Source organism: Oncorhynchus keta, chromosome 6 (assembly GCF_023373465.1).
Source record: "Oncorhynchus keta strain PuntledgeMale-10-30-2019 chromosome 6, Oket_V2, whole genome shotgun sequence".
NCBI classification, from domain to species: Eukaryota; Metazoa; Chordata; class Actinopteri; order Salmoniformes; family Salmonidae; genus Oncorhynchus; species Oncorhynchus keta.
Genome location: NC_068426.1, coordinates 2,354,597 through 2,372,573, shown reverse-complemented (window position 1 = coordinate 2,372,573; position 17,977 = coordinate 2,354,597). Strand labels below are relative to the sequence as shown.

At 41.2% G+C, this 17,977-nt stretch overlaps 1 protein-coding gene across 5 annotated transcripts in view; it reads right to left on the bottom strand.

The window, feature by feature from the left end:
• Positions 1-5,872: 5,872 nt before the first annotated feature.
• Positions 5,873-17,977, bottom strand: part of LOC118383109 (cell adhesion molecule 2-like) — an 884,842-nt gene continuing 872,737 nt past the window's right edge. For 3 of the 5 annotated variants that reach the window (XM_052520137.1, XM_052520141.1, XM_052520139.1), the window contains 2 exons: positions 6,446-11,688; positions 5,873-6,300 (listed from right to left, as the gene is read on the bottom strand). In XM_052520137.1, the coding sequence (XP_052376097.1) occupies positions 11,573-11,688 (116 nt within the window). In that variant the 3' untranslated portion in view covers positions 5,873-6,300; positions 6,446-11,572. Of the gene's footprint in view, positions 6,301-6,445; positions 11,689-17,977 lie in introns of those variants that run through there. The other 2 variants (XM_052520140.1, XM_052520142.1) reach the window with 1 other exon arrangement.

Sequence of the window (17,977 nt, the reverse complement as noted above, 5' to 3'; positions counted from 1 at the left end):
CATTACATGGGCTTGCTCCTACCTATCTCTCTGATTTGGTCCTGCCGTACATACCTACACGTACGCTACGGTCAGAAGACGCAGGCCTCCTAAATGTCCCTAGAATTTCTAAGCAAACAGCTGGAGAAAGGGCTTTCTCCTATAGAGCTCCATTTTTATGGAATGGTCTGCCTACCCATGTGAGAGACGGAGACTGGGTCTCAACCTTCAAGTCTTTATTGAAGACTCATCTCTTCATTAGGTCATATGATTGAGTGTAGTCTGGCCCGGGGGGCCGGAAAGGCACTGGAGCAACGAACCACTGTCCCTGCCTGGCCGGTTCCCCTCTTTCCACTGGGATTCTCTGCCTCTAACCCTATTACAGGGGCTGAGTCACTGGCTTACTGGTGCTCTTCCATGCCGTCCCTAGGAGGGGTGCGTCACTTGAGTGTGTTGAGTCACTGACGTGATCTTCCTGTCTGGGTTGGTGCCTTCCCCCTTGGGTTGTGCCGTGGCGGAGATCTTTGTGGGCTATACTCAGCCTTGTCTCAGGATGGTAAGTTGGTGGTTGAAGATATCCCTCAAGTGGTGTGGGGGCTGTGCTTTGGCAAAGTGGGTGGGGTTATATCCTGACTATTTGGCCCTGTCCGGGGGTATTGTCGGACAGGGCCACAGTGTCCCCCGACCCCTCCTGTCTCAGCCTCCAGTATCTATGCTGCAGTAGCTTATGTGTCGGGGGGCTAGGGTCAGTCTGTTATATCTGGAGTACTTCTCCTGTCTTATCTGGTGTCCTGTGTGAATTTAAGTATGCTCCCTCTAATTCTCTCTGTCTCCTTATCTCTCTCTCCCTCTCTCTGTCTCCTTATCTCTCTCTCTCTCTCTCTGTCTCCTTATCTCTCTCTCTCTCTCTTCCTCCCTCTCTCTCTCTCTCTCTAGTTTCCCTATCTATCTATCTCTCTCTCTCTCTCTCCTTATCTCTCTCTCTGTCTCTCTCTCTCTCTCTCTCTGTCTCTCCCTCTCTCTCTCTCTGTCTCCTTATCTCTCTCTCTCTCTCTCCTCCTCCCTCTCTCTAGTTTCCTTATCTATCGATCTATCTATCTATCTATCTATCTATCTATCTCTCTCTCTCTCTCTCTCTGTCTCCTTATCTCTCTCTGTCTCTCTCTCTCTCTGTCTCTCCCTCTCTCTCTCTCTCTCTCCTCTCTCTCTCTCTCTGTCTCCTATCTATCTATCTCTATCTATCTATCTATCTATCTATCTATCTATCTCTCTCTCTCTCTCTCTCTCTCTGTATCTCTCTCTCTCTCTCTCTCTCTCTCTCTCTCTCTCTCCTCCTCCCCTCTCTCTCTCTCTCTCTAGTTTCCTTATCTATCTCTCTCTCTCTCTCTCTCTCTCTCTCTCTCTCTCTCTCTCTCTCTCTCTCTCTCTCTCTCTCTCTCTCTCTCTCTCTCTCTCTCTCTCTCTCTCTCAACTGGAACCCTGACCTGTTCACCGGATGTGCTACCTTGTACCTCTCTCTCCACCGCACCTGCTGTCTGTATCTCTGAATGATCAGCTATGAAAAACCAACTGACATTTACTCCCGAGGTGCTGACTTGTTGCACTCTCTACAACCACTGTAATTATTATTGTCTGATCCAGCTGGTCATTTATTAACATATCAACATCTTGGCCATGTTGTGTCTCCACCCGGAGACCCTCCTGTAGGTTTTAACTCCAACCCTGTTCCTGGAGAGAGACCCTCCTGTAGGTTTTAACTCCAACCCTGTTCCTGGAGAGAGACCCTCCTGTAGGTTTTAACTCCAACCCTGTTCCTGGAGAGACCCTCCTGTAGGTTTTAACTCCAACCCTGTTCCTGGAGAGAGACCCTCCTGTAGGTTTTAACTCCAACCCTGTTCCTGGAGAGAGACCCTCCTGTAGGTTTTAACTCCAACCCTGTTCCTGGAGAGAGACCCTCCTATAGGTTTTAACTCCAACCCTGTTCCTGGAGAGAGACCCTCCTGTAGGTTTTAACTCCAACCCTGTTCCCGGAGAGAGACCCTCCTGTAGGTTTTAACTCCAACCCTGTTTCCGGAGAGAGACCCTCCTGTAGGTTTTAACTCCAACCCTGTTCCTGGAGAGAGACCCTCCTGTAGGTTTTAACTCCAACCCTGTTCCTGTAGAGAGACCCTCCTGTAGGTTTTAACTCCAACCCTGTTCCTGTAGAGATACACTCCTGTAGGTTTTAACTCCAACCCTGTTCCTGGAGAGAGAACCTAATAGGTACAGAGTCTGTCTAGCCAGCCTAATGGGTACAGAGTCTGTCTAGCCAGCCTAATGGGTACAGTCTGTCTAACCAGCCTAATGGATACAGTCTGTCTAACCAGCCTAATGGGTACAGTCTGTCTAACCAGCCTAATGGATACAGTCTGTCTAACCAGCCTAATGGATACAGTCTGTCTAACCAGCCTAATGGATACAGTCTGTCTAGCCAGCCTAATGGGTACAGAGTCTGTCTAGCCAGCCTAATGGATACAGTCTGTCTAGCCAGCCTAATGGATACAGTCTGTCTAGCCAGCCTAATGGATACAGTCTGTCTAACCAGCCTAATGGATACAGTCTGTCTAGCCAGCCTAATGGATACAGTCTGCCTAGCCAGCCTAATGGATACAGTCTGTCTAACCAGCCTAATGGATACAGTCTGCCTAGCCAGCCTAATGGATACAGTCTGTCTAGCCAGCCTAATGGGTACAGTCTGCCTAGCCAGCCTAATGGATACAGTCTGTCTAGCCAGCCTAATGGATACAGTCTGTCTAACCAGCCTAATGGATACAGTCTGTCTAGCCAGCCTAATGGATACAGTCTGTCTAACCAGCCTAATGGATACAGTCTGTCTAGCCAGCCTAATGGGTACAGTCTGTCTAACCAGCCTAATGGGTACAGTCTGTCTAGCCAGCCTAATGGATACAGTCTGTCTAACCAGCCTAATGGATACAGTCTGTCTAGCCAGCCTAATGGGTACAGTCTGTCTAGCCAGCCTAATGGATACAGAGTCTGTCTAGCCAGCCTAATGGATACAGTCTGTCTAACCAGCCTAATGGGTACAGTCTGTCTAACCAGCCTAATGGGTACAGAGTCTGTCTAGCCAGCCTAATGGATACAGTCTGTCTAACCAGCCTAATGGATACAGTCTGTCTAACCAGCCTAATGGGTACAGTCTGTCTAACCAGCCTAATGGGTACAGTCTGTCTAACCAGCCTAATGGGTACAGTCTGTCTAACCAGCCTAATGGGTACAGTCTGTCTAGCCAGCCTAATGGATACAGTCTGTCTAGCCAGCCTAATGGATACAGTCTGTCTAGCCAGCCTAATGGATACAGTCTGTCTAACCAGCCTAATGGATACAGTCTGTCTAGCCAGCCTAATGGGTACAGTCTGTCTAGCCAGCCTAATGGGTACAGTCTGTCTAGCCAGCCTAATGGGTACAGTCTGTCTAGCCAGCCTAATGGGTACAGTCTGTCTAGCCAGCCTAATGGATACAGTCTGTCTAGCCAGCCTAATGGATACAGTCTGTCTAGCCAGCCTAATGGATACAGTCTGTCTAGCCAGCCTAATGGATACAGTCTGTCTAGCCAGCCTAATGGATACAGTCTGTCTAACCAGCCTAATGGATACAGTCTGTCTAGCCAGCCTAATGGGTACAGTCTGTCTAGCCAGCCTAATGGATACAGTCTGTCTAACCAGCCTAATGGATACAGTCTGTCTAGCCAGCCTAATGGATACAGTCTGTCTAGCCAGCCTAATGGATACAGTCTGTCTAGCCAGCCTAATGGATACAGTCTGTCTAGCCAGCCTAATGGATACAGAGTCTGTCTAGCCAGCCTAATGGATACAGTCTGTCTAGCCAGCCTAATGGGTACAGACTGTCTAGCCAGCCTAATGGGTACAGTCTGTCTAGCCAGCCTAATGGGTACAGTCTGTCTAGCCAGCCTAATGGATACAGTCTGTCTAGCCAGCCTAATGGATACAGAGTCTGTCTAGCCAGCCTAATGGATACAGTCTGTCTAGCCAGCCTAATGGATACAGAGTCTGTCTAGCCAGCCTAATCGGTACAGACTCTATCTAGCCAGCCTAATGGGTACAGTCTGTCTAACCAGCCTAATGGTGACTACACCATTTTCTTATAAGCTTGTCACAAAGGCTGCGTTTACACAGGCAGCCAGGTTCTGATCTTTTTAGTTAACAGTTGGTCTTTTGACCAACCAGATCAGGCATTTTGCCTTATAATTGAGCAACAGATCAGAAATGGGCTGCCTGTGTAAATAGCCATAGAGTGTTGCAGTTCCTCTAGACAGATAATGAGAATAATGCTGCAAGCGGTTAATTTGGGATTGAGCACTTTCTGCACCAACATATGTTTCACCTCAGCAATGTTCAATGTGTTTTAATGCCCAGAGTGAGAAACATTGACAGCAAAATATGACTATAGCAAATCCACTTCCTAAACATCAGATTTCAACGTAACATAAAATGTTTAAAACAAACAAAAAACATTAGGTAGTCCTAACTCAGGCCGATAAAGAGTGATTTATTAATATAAGGACTGTATTTGTAGGTACAGTATGTTGCAATGGTTGCAGATATTTTGTAATTGCTCCCCCCACCCCCTCAAAAAAAAAAAAAAATCCCAGGTTTTCAATAAATCCTGGTTGGAATATTCTGGATTTTCTGCTTGTTCCCATCCTGATACTGGGAATCTTTACAACCGGCATTTCAGTAAAACCTGGGAGTTTTTTTGGGGGGGAAATTGACAACTTATTATGTTCCTATTGTGACCTCATCTACACGCTAAACATGTCTCTACGTCTAAAGACTTTCTACGTCTAAAGACTTTCCACGTCTAAAGACTTTCCGCGTCTAAAGACTTTCCACGTCTAAAGACTTTCCACGTCTAAAGACTTTCTACGTCTAAAGACTTTCTGCGTCTAAAGACTTTCTGCGTCTAAAGACTTTTTACGTCTAAAGACTTTCTACGTCTAAAGACTTTCTGCGTCTAAAGACTTTCTACGTCTAAAGACTTTCTACGTCTAAAGACTTTCTGCGTCTAAAGACTTTTTACGTCTAAAGACTTTTTACGTCTAAAGACTTTCTACGTCTAAAGACTTTCTGCGTCTAAAGACTTTCTACGTCTAAAGACTTTCTACGTCTAAAGACTTTCTGCGTCTAAAGACTTTCCACGTCTAAAGACTTTCTACGTCTAAAGACTTTCTACGTCTAAAGACTTTCTGCGTCTAAAGACTTTCTGCGTCTAAAGACTTTTTACGTCTAAAGACTTTCTACGTCTAAAGACTTTCTGCGTCTAAAGACTTTCTACGTCTAAAGACTTTCTACGTCTAAAGACTTTCTGCGTCTAAAGACTTTCTACGTCTAAAGACTTTCTACGTCTAAAGACTTTCTGCGTCTAAAGACTTTCTACGTCTAAAGACTTTCTACGTCTAAAGACTTTCTACGTCTAAAGACTTTCTACGTCTAAAGACTTTCTGCGTCTAAAGACTTTCTACGTCTAAAGACTTTCTACGTCTAAAGACTTTCTGCGTCTAAAGACTTTCTGCGTCTAAAGACTTTCTACGTCTAAAGACTTTCTACGTCTAAAGACTTTCTGCGTCTAAAGACTTTCTGCGTCTAAAGACTTTCCGCGTCTAAACACTTTCCGCTTGGTTTAAATGATACGTTTGATCCTATAATGTGTCATCGTCGTCTATTGGTTTTTCATATAATGTACATTGTGTAGTGTCATATAAAACATTATTGGAAAAAAAAATCACTATGAAATGGGTGACCTTTAACCCCATTGATTCTGTACCTTGAACGTATGACTCTAAATGATATTGTTCAAAAAACGGTCAATCTGGATATCGTGTGTAAATGCTTTATTATTACCAGAAGTGATAATGACAACATGATATAATCGCTAGTAGTGACTGTGAAAGATCAACCCGATTTCTGTTGGAGCTAGTTAACGAAGCTAGCTAACAAAGATAGCTAACAAAGTGTGGTGTTGGAGCTAGCTAATGAACCTAGCTAAACAGTTAGCTAACAAAACTAGCTAACGACGTGTGGTGTTGGAGCTAGCTAATGAACCTAGCTAAACAGTTAGCTAACAAAACAAGCTAACGAGCTAGCTAACGACGTGTGGTGTTGGAGCTAGCTAATGAACCTAGCTAAACAGTTAGCTAACAAAGCTAGCTAACGATGTGTGGTGTGTTTTCCTAACTTTACCTATTGACCTCTGACACTCTTTTCTCCAACAACACCTTTCAGATCTGCAGCATAGCATCATCACCTTTCAGATCTGCAGCATAGCATCATCACCTTTCAGATCTGCAGCATAGCATCATCACCTTTCAGATCTGCAGCATAGCATCATCACCTTTCAGATCTGCAGCATAGCATCATCACCTTTCAGATCTGCAGCATAGCATCATCACCTTTCAGATCTGCAGCATAGCATGCCACCAACACTACAACAAACCAGTGTCCTCATTTTGAAATCAAATAAATTAAAGATGAGATCTGGAAAATGGTCAAAGAAAAAGAAAGAAAAAAAAAAGAACTTGTCAAAATGTGTATTACCAAGAATTCTGCACTTACACAGTATATACATGCCTTGTGCTGAAAAGATATTAGCAATGACAAAATAAAAAGTGTAGCGATTTTTTTTTCTTCCTTCAGTAGATCAATTGGCTAATATACAAATCTGAGGGTATGAGGGATCCCAAAATCTAACAACATCTTTTACTAGTTACCACATTTAGCAGATGCAATATACAGCCAGCCGTATGCACAAGGGGAGGGCTAAGAATCATATATCGACAAAACATCAAAACAAAGACTGTCTAATGTATACTGTTTATGTATTAAACAGTATGGTGTGATGTGGAGTACAGTAGGTTGTTTTTTATTATTATTATTATTATTGGTTGAATAAGGGAAAGCCAATTTCTCTCCTCTTATTTTATCTTGGGTTGCAAAATCCTCCAACCTGGATTTCTGGGGGGAAAAAAGAAGAAAGAAAAAACCCGGGAGGGGGAATTCTGGGAAAGATTTCAGAATTTTGCAACTCTAAGCAGAACCATTCCTGAGGGTAACTAGCAGTTGTCAAGGTAACACTGATGTTCAAGAGGGGATGGTTGTTGTGCTTCTGTGTTTGTCTTTTCTGTTGAATGTTTTTGGGGTTCTCAATGCTCCATTCATGGCCAAATCTTGGCCCAAACTATAAAATACTTTTTTTTTTTTTTTAAAAGAAGAAAATATTTTTTAATTTTTGAAAAATAAAATAAAAACTTCTAGTATCCATACAATCGGCCGTTACCAGTAAAGCGTCACAATACGTTGCAACACGTTCAATTTAGCCGCTCGGGGTCAAGGACACATTTATAGTTCTGGACTACGGTCTTTAAGAGGTGATGAGATATTACAACCAGCTGGTTTGAATCCCTTTGAATCGCTTAAACGGCACGGAGTTGTCCATGGTTTTAGCGGAGCTGGGAGTCACCTTGCCCCGCCTGGCAGGTAAACGGAACACTCTGCACCGTATTGTTTCCATAACGACCAACACTACTCATAACGACCAACACTACACTACTCTACACAGTGCTTGACTTGGGATGGAAGAGGTGCAGGAGCTGTATGAGAATATGTTCACCAAAATTCGTAACTGAAATGATGCTAATAACCCCTGGTTATTCACTGTTAAAGGTTCATGCACATTTTGACAGATGGAATTTTATGACTTTTTCATGACTTCGCTTGAACTTTTTGGTAAGCATCTCTATATAGCCTACAATTAAAGTAGAATAACATGTGTGTGGTCAACCTTCCATCTGGAGAGCTACTAGGCATTTATTTATTTATTTATTTTACCTTTATTTAACTAGGCAAGTCAGTTAAGAACAAATTCTTATTTTCAATGACGGCCTAGGAACAGTGGGTTAACTGCCTGTACCTTGTCAGCTCGGGGGTTTGAACTTTCAACCTTTGGGTTATTAGTCCAACACTCTAACCACTAGGCTACCCTGCCGCCCCAGGGCATGCAGGCAGCCCTGAAACACATCCGAGTCTGCTTACAGCAAGGTCCTGTTGAGCAGCTGATGTTTAAGCTACAGTGTGGAGTATTAGAGCAGGGCTGGAATAAAAGCCTGCACTCCCAGTAGCTCTCATGGGCGACGGTTGGCCACAACCTAATACAGTTGGTAGAGCATGGCGCTTGTAACGTCAGGGTAGTGGGTTCGATTCCCGGGATCACCCATACGTAGAATGTATGCACACATGACTGTAAGTCGCTTTGGATAAAAGCGTCTGCTAAATGGCATATATTATTATATTATATTATTATTATATTATAAAAAGTTACAATATTACAACCAAATACTTTTATGTCTTTACATAATTATTTCCTCGTTCAATGAATCAGGGATAAAAATGGATGAAGTCGGTCACCTCAAAGGAAGGTAGCTAACTAAGACATGGTTATCTATGACCTTATAAGGCTAAAATATTCATGTTTCAGGGGAGATCTATGCAAAGCTTGGAAGCCATTTTTAAATTAGACTATTCTTAGACGTCTGTTGGAGTGACATAGCCTTCTGTCAGATGTATTTCTCAACAGAACCATTGGAATCAATGACATTAATGCTTAGCAACAACAACAAGGACAAAAAAAACGCCGCTATAACTAGCGAGATAGCCTGTAGCATGGCTAGTTATGTTTTGAATGGGCTATTTAGTTATTTTATGTTATATTTCTACCTGCCGCTGAAACATCTCTCTCTCCTCAGTCAACTGCACTGGCACACAGATTTAAAAACAAACATTTTAATTGAACCTTTAACAGATGATCCACAGTACACACATGCTGAAGGGCCTAATTCTGATCAGGGCTGATATGTAGATTTAAAAAAAAAAAGTGATTGATTTATAAAGGAAAACGCAATAATATGACTTTTCCAGGATTTTCATGTTAAGATCAATTTGGAACAGCAACTTCCTGCGCTTTCAGGCTGTCGTATTTTCTAACTTCAACAGTCAACTGGCACGCATAAACCGGATTTACGGACTACCGTCAAATTAACTTGAACAGAGCAGAATTAACAGTTGAATGCACACTCTCCATTGCTATTCAATGCAGATCCCGCCTTCATTCCAACTTTGATCAGCCTTTCTTTCTTTTTTTTTTGCCTCTGTGTGTGAATCCGGGCCGGTGATAAGACCACTTTGTTTTATAAAGGAAACGGTACGCAGTCGTCGTCCCCTCCCCAATTTAGAGCGCCGGAAGACAACCCTGGCCCAAGTCAAGCACTGACTACCCCAAATATCGTTCTCCATCCCTTCGGCAACCAATGGCGCTGTAGATAGATAGATAGATACTAAGTTGCCAAGGTGACACTGTGAGAATGTTGCGTTGGCGCAGCAGGGTTCTGACCAGGAATATACAGACAGACGCATCATGTATCACAGACACTTTGAAGTAATCAACGTAATGATTATGCATGATAAAAAGCAAGACATTAAATTGATTGATTGTTGTTTCAATTCATTTGATATAAACCTTCACCCAGCATCGTTTTCGTAACCTTTTTGGTGTTCCGAATGTATATTATGAGTGTCGATTGGTTCGTCTGTCTTAAAGACTACCACCTATATGAACCAATGTCTAATGAAGAACAAATTACACACATACCATATCTCACAACATGTCTGGCTACAGTGTTCACAAAAAAACTGCTATCTTATCATACAATGGGCCATTTTTTTCTTGAATGCAGTTTGTATTATACCAGAAAACCCAAAACTTCAGTGAAGGGGACAGGGAAGGGGACATTGAAGCGTTAGGGAAGGGGACAGTGAAGGGTTAGTGAAGGGTTAGTGAAGGGTTAGTGAAGGGGACATTGAAGGGTTAGGGAAGGGGACAGTGAAGGGTTAGTGAAGGGGACAGTGAAGGGGACAGTGATGGGTTAGTGAAGGGGACAGTGAAGGGTTAGTGAAGGGGACAGTAAAGGGTTAGTGAAGGGGACAGTGAAGGTGCCAGTGAAGGGGACAGTGATTTGAACAGTAGAGGGGTAGTGAAGGAGTTAGTGTAATTGAACAGTGAAGGGGCCAATGAAGGAGACAGTGAAGCAGACAGTGAAGGGGGCAATGAAGGAGACAGTGGAAGGGGACAGTGAAGGAGAGAGTGAAGGAGCCAGTGAAGGGGACAGTGAAGGAGAGAGTGAAGAAGCCAGTGAAAGAGGACAGTGAAGGAGACAGTCAAGGAGACAGTGAAGGGGACAGTGAAGGAGCCAGTGAAGGAGCCAGTGAAGGAGCCAGTGAAGGAGAGAGTGAAGGAGCCAGTGAAAGAGGACAGTGAAGGAGACAGTGGAAGGGGACAGTGAAGGAGAGAGTGAAGGAGCCAGTGAAGGGGACAGTGAAGGAGAGAGTGAAGGAGCCAGTGAAAGAGGACAGTGAAGGAGCCAGTGAAGGGGACAGTGAAGGAGAGAGTGAAGGAGCCAGTGAAAGAGGACAGTGAAGGAGAGAGTGAAAGAGCCAGTGAAAGAGGACAGTGAAGGAGAGTGTGAAGGAGCCAGTGAAGGATGGACAGTGAAAGAGGACAGTGAAAGGGGACAGTGAAAGAGGACAGCGAAGGGGACAGTGAAAGGGGACAGATAATCTAAAGTATAATTTTGTCTGAAAGACATAAGGCGTAACCAGCACACATATTCGTTTAAATAACAAATAAAAAAACGTAAAATGTTGAATGAAACAACGTTCAAGCCCAGGAGCTGTGATACGACAGGCGGAAATAAAAAGAGAGTATCTGTAGCATCAATGTAAATGAATGGCACAGAACAGTTAAACAACAGCATTGTAAATGAATGGCACAGAACAGTTAAACAACAGCATTGCTGACAGTGTGAATGAAGGCGGCATATTTGAGGCACCGTGTAAACGCGAGGGTGTGTGTGTGTGAGGGTGTGTGTGTGTGTGTGTGTGGCAACAGGGTGTGTGTGAGGAGGTGTTGAGGCGTTTAATGAGGAGTCTGAAGTGGTCTCGGTGTCGGTGGATATGCAGATTCTCAGGGGTTTATTTCACATAAAATATGTAAAATTGAAAGAAAAAAAAAACAAAACAAAATAAAAGGCAACATCTCCAGACAGCCAGTAGAGGGCGCTGCCTTTAAAAACGAAGGCCGGCGTCAGAAACTAGGACGGTTAAAAAATAAATAAAAAAGTGTAGAAGTGAAGGGTCGGAATGAAATGATTAAAAAAAAGAGAACAGAAAGGCCAGCAGGGAAGAAGGGATGAGGGGAGAAGAAGAAGGTGGAATTTTTCCACGGGGTTTCCTTAGTGACGCAGCAGGGGCAGTGGAGAGAGAGGGACAGAAGGAGAAAATGGAAAGAGAGAGAGAGAAAAAGGGAGAGAAAGAGGGGGCAGCATATCTCCCTCTGTAGTCTAAATAAAGTATAGAAAGGGAGGAAGAAAGAGATAAAGAGAATGAGAGGGGGAGAGAGGGAGAGATAGAGGAATAGAGACATAAAGACAGAGAGAAAGAGTGGGCAGCAGATCAGCGCCCTCTACAGTCTAGATAAAGTACTCCTTCTTCTCCTCAGCATGTGTGTTGCCCTCTGCGTTGATGATAGCTGTATCAGCATCAGGCGCGTCGTCCGCTCCTTTGGCCTCGTTGGTCAGGTACGTTCCTATTGGACAACAGACGGGAAAACAATACGTGAGGTATATTCCTATTGGACAACAGACAGGTAAACAATACCTGAGGTCTATTCCTATTGGACAACAGACAGGAAGAGAACAGATGAGGTACGTTCCTATTGGACAACAGAGAACAACGGTATGTTATATAAACTTCTCTCCATGATTTAATGCATAAACATGAGAAACATATCCATGGTGGCTCTGTGCTAAACACAATGTAAAATACCAATGTAAAATACCAATGTAAAATACAGATATTAAAATAAATGTAAAATTCTGTACTAGATACCAGTTCCAGTTATCTAGTGATCCATTCTGACTGACTAGATATTTAATTAAACACCTGATCCAAAACCCCTGGTCTGCCCTACAAAGATATGTAATTAAATAGTGATCCATTTAGACTACTAGATATTTAATTAAATACTGATCCACGTTTGTTTACTATGATATTTGAATTATTTTAGTGATCCATTACAACTACTAGATATTTAATTAAATAGTGATCCATTCTGACTACTAGATATTTAATTAAATAGTGATCCATTCTGACTACTAGATATTTAATTAAATAGTGATCCATTCTGACTACTAGATATTTAATTAAATAGTGATCCATTCTGACTACTAGATATTTAATTAAATAGTGATCCATTCTGACTACTAGATATTTAATTAAATAGTGATCCATTCTGACTACTAGATATTTAATTAAATAGTGATCCATTCTGACTACTAGATATTTAATTAAATACTGATCCATTCTGACTACTAGATATTTAATTAAATAGTGATCCATTCTGACTACTAGATATTTAATTAAATACTGATCCATTCTGACTACTAGATATTTAATTAAATAGTGATCCATTCTGACTACTAGATATTTAATTAAATAGTGATCCATTCTGACTACTAGATATTTAATTAAATACTGATCCATTCTGACTACTAGATATTTAATTAAATACTGATCCATTCTGACTACTAGATATTTAATTAAATACTGATCCATTCTGACTACTAGATATTTAATTAAATACTGATCCATTCTGACTACTAGATATTTAATTAAATACTGATCCATTCTGACTACTAGATATTTAATTAAATACTGATCCATTCTGACTACTAGATATTTAATTAAATACTGATCCATCCTGACAACTAGATATTTAATAAAATACTGATCCATTCTAACTACTAGATATTTAATTAAATACTGATCCATTCTGACTACTAGATAATTAATTAAATACTGATCCATCCTGACAACTAGATATTTAATTAAATACTGATCCATTCTGACTACTAGATATTTAATTAAATACTGATCCATTCAGACTACTAGATATTTAATTAAATAGTGATCCATTCTGACTAGTAGATATTTAATTAAATACTGATCCATTCAGACTACTAGATATTTAATTAAATAGTGATCCATTCTGACTACTAGATATTTAATTAAATACTGATCCATTCTGACTACTAGATATTTAATTAAATACTGATCCATTCTGACTACTAGATATTTAATTAAATACTGATCCATTCTGACTACTAGATATTTAATTAAATACTGATCCATTCTGACTACTAGATATTTAATTAAATACTGATCCATTCTGACTACTAGATATTTAATTAAATACTGATCCATTCTGACTACTAGATATTTAATTAAATACTGATCCATTCTGACTACTAGATATTTAATTAAATACTGATCCATTCTGACTACTAGATATTTAATTAAATACTGATCCATTCTGACTACTAGATATTTAATTAAATACTGATCCATTCTGACTACTAGATATTTAATTAAATACTGATCCATTCTGACTACTATATATTTAATTAAATAGTGATCCATTCTGACTACTAGATATTTAATTAAATACTGATCCATTCTGACTACTAGATATTTAATTAAATACTGATCCATTCTGACTACATTTGTGGTCACACAGGACCAGGTGCTGACACGGACCAATCACGGGCCTGTCAGACTACGAGGAGGCACCATTAAACTCTCTCAGGCACAATGACAACGACTACATTGACCATGATCCTTTGCTAGTTACGGCCACTTTCAACATGATGATCCGTAGCGCTTTGTTTTTGGCTGCCATTCAGCAACATACTTCCATTTCTGGGAGTTTTCCATAGAAATATACGTGGATGACGTCAGCGCCGTCACCATGGTTTTAGTGTCGAGGTAAAGTACCTCGTCATGGTCCTTCCAGCCGAATGTAGGAACAATTGTCCTGAAACACCTGTTTGCCAATGGTCAGAGACAATCCTTTTTATGACATTGGCTTCGTAATGTAGATTCAAAGAAAGCTGGGAGTTGAATGGCCATGCATGTTATTGTCAGGTGTGTTACACCTGGTTATACCTGGTTATTTCATTGGGTTATAAACACTGGTTATACTTGGAAAGGTGTGTTATTGTCAGGTGTGTTACACCTGGTTATACCTGGTTATTTCATTGGGTTATAAACACTGGTTATACTTGGAAAGGTGTGTTATTGTCAGGTGTGTTACACCTGGTTATACCTGGTTATTTCATTGGGTTATAAACACTGGTTATACTTGGAAAGGTGTGTTATTGTCAGGTGTGTTACACCTGGTTATACCTGGTTATTTAATTGGGTTATAAACACTGGTTATACTTGGTACGGTGTGTTATTGTCAGGTGTGTTACACCTGGTTATACCTGGTTATTTAATTGGGTTATAAACACTGGTTATACTTGGTACGGTGTGTTATTGTCAGGTGTGTTACAGGGGTTATACCTGGTTATTTAATTGGGTTATAAACACTGGTTATACTTGGTACGGTGTGTTATTGTCAGGTGTGTTACACCTGGTTATACCTGGTTATTTCATTGGGTTATAAACACTGGTTATACTTGGAAAGGTGTGTTATTGTCAGGTGTGTTACACCTGGTTATACCTGGTTATTTCATTGGGTTATAAACACTGGTTATACTTGGAAAGGTGTGTTATTGTCAGGTGTGTTACACCTGGTTATACCTGGTTATTTCATTGGGTTATAAACACTGGTTATACTTGGAAAGGTGTGTTATTGTCAGGTGTGTTACACCTGGTTATACCTGGTCATTTCATTGGGTTATAAACACTGGTTATACTTGGAAAGGTGTGTTATTGTCAGGTGTGTTACACCTGGTTATACCTGGTTATTTCATTGGGTTATAAACACTGGTTATACTTGGAAAGGTGTGTTATTGTCAGGTGTGTTACACCTGGTTATACCTGGTTATTTAATTGGGTTATAAACACTGGTTATACTTGGTACGGTGTGTTATTGTCAGGTGTGTTACACCTGGTTATACCTGGTTATTTCATTGGGTTATAAACACTGGTTATACTTGGAAAGGTGTGTTATTGTCAGGTGTGTTACACCTGGTTATACCTGGTTATTTCATTGGGTTATAAACACTGGTTATACTTGGAAAGGTGTGTTATTGTCAGGTGTGTTACACCTGGTTATACCTGGTTATTTCATTGGGTTATAAACACTGGTTATACTTGGAAAGGTGTGTTATTGTCAGGTGTGTTACACCTGGTTATACCTGGTTATTTCATTGGGTTATAAACACTGGTTATACTTGGAAAGGTGTGTTATTGTCAGGTGTGTTACACCTGGTTATACCTGGTTATTTCATTGGGTTATAAACACTGGTTATACTTGGTACGGTGTGTTATTGTCAGGTGTGTTACACCTGGTTATACCTGGTTATTTCATTGGGTTATAAACACTGGTTATACTTGGAAAGGTGTGTTATTGTCAGGTGTGTTACACCTGGTTATACCTGGTTATTTCATTGGGTTATAAACACTGGTTATACTTGGTACGGTGTGTTATTGTCAGGTGTGTTACACCTGGTTATACCTGGTTATTTCATTGGGTTATAAACACTGGTTATACTTGGAAAGGTGTGTTATTGTCAGGTGTGTTACACCTGGTTATACCTGGTTATTTCATTGGGTTATAAACACGGGTTATACTTGGAAAGGTGTGTTATTGTCAGGTGTGTTACACCTGGTCATTTCATTGGGTTATAAACACGGGTTATACTTGGAAAGGTGTGTTATTGTCAGGTGTGTTATACCTGGTTATTTCATTGGGTTGTAAACACTGGTTATACTTGGAAAGGTGTGTTATTGTCAGGTGTGTTACACCTGGTTATTTCATTGGGTTGTAAACACTGGTTATACTTGGTACGGTGTGTTATTGTCAGGTGTGTTACACCTGGTTATACCTGGTTATTTCATTGGGTTATAAACACTGGTTATACTTGGTACGGTGTGTTATTGTCAGGTGCGTTATACCTGGTTATACCTGGTTATTTAATTGGGTTATAAACACTGGTTATACTTGGTACGGTGTGTTATTGTCAGGTGCGTTATACCTGGTTATTTCATTGGGTTATAAACACTGGTTATACTTGGAAAGATGTGTTATTGTCAGGTGTGTTACACCTGGTTATTTCATTGGGTTATAGACACTGGTTATACTTGGTACGGTGTGTTATTGTCAGGTGTGTTACACCTGGTTATACCTGGTCATTTCATTGGGTTATAAACACTGGTTATACTTGGTACGGTGTGTTATTGTCAGGTGTGTTACACCTGGTTATACCTGGTTATTTCATTGGGTTATAAACACTGGTTATACTTGGTACGGTGTGTTATTGTCAGGTGTGTTACACCTGGTTATACCTGGTCATTTCATTGGGTTATAAACACTGGTTATACTTGGTACGGTGTGTTATTGTCAGGTGTGTTACACCTGGTTACACCTGGTTATTTCATTGGGTTATAAACACTGGTTATACTTGGAAAGGTGTGTTATTGTCAGGTGTGTTACACCTGGTTATACCTGGTTATTTCATTGGGTTATAAACACTGGTTATACTTGGAAAGGTGTGTTATTGTCAGGTGTGTTACACCTGGTCATTTCATTGGGTTATAAACACTGGTTATACTTGGTACGGTGTGTTATTGTCAGGTGTGTTACACCTGGTTATACCTGGTTATTTCACTTGGAAAGGTGTGTTATTGTCAGGTGTGTTACACCTGGTTCATGGGTTATAAACACTGGTTATAGGTGTGTTATTTCATTGTTACACCTGGTTATAAACACTGGTTATACTTGGAAAGGTGTGTTATTGTCAGGTGTGTTACACCTGGTCATTTCATTGGGTTATAAACACTGGTTATACTTGGAAAGGTGTGTTATTGTCAGGTGTGTTACACCTGGTTATACCTGGTTATTTCATTGGGTTATAAACACTGGTTATACTTGGAAAGGTGTGTTATTGTCAGGTGTGTTACACCTGGTCATTTCATTGGGTTATAAACACTGGTTATACTTGGAAAGGTGTGTTATTGTCAGGTGTGTTACACCTGGTCATTTCATTGGGTTATAAACACTGGTTATACTTGGAAAGGTGTGTTATTGTCAGGTGTGTTACACCTGGTTATACCTGGTTATTTAATTGGGTTATAAACACTGGTTATACTTGGTACGGTGTGTTATTGTCAGGTGCGTTACCTTTATACCCGGCAATGCAGGTTTTTTATTTATAATTTTTAAATTTTACCTTTATTTAACCAGGTAAGTCAGTTAAGAACAAATTCTTATTTTCAATGACGGCCTAGGAACAGTGGGTTAACTGCCTGTTCAGGGGCAGAACGACAGATTTGTACCTTGTCAGCTCGGGATTTGCATCTTGCAACCTTTCGGTTACTAGTCCAATGCTCTAACCACTAGGCTACTCTGCCGCCTCTACACTCTAACCACTAGGCTACTCTACCGCCTCTACACTCTAACCACTAGGCTACTCTACCGCCTCTACATTCTAACCACTAGGCTACTCTGCCGCCTCTACACTCTAACCACTAGGCTACTCTGCCGCCTCTACACTCTAACCACTAGGCTACTCTGCCGCCTCTACACTCTAACCACTAGGCTACTCTGCCGCCTCTACACTCTAACCACTAGGCTACTCTGCCGCCTCTACACTCTAACCACTAGGCTACTCTGCCGCCTCTACACTCTAACCACTAGGCTACTCTGCCGCCTCTACACTCTAACCACTAGGCTACTCTGCCGCCTCTACACTCTAACCACTAGGCTACTCTGCCGCCTCTACACTCTAACCACTAGACAACCTGCCTCCCCTCCACTCTAACCACTAGGCTACCTGCCGCCCCTCCACTCTAACCACTAGGCTACCTGC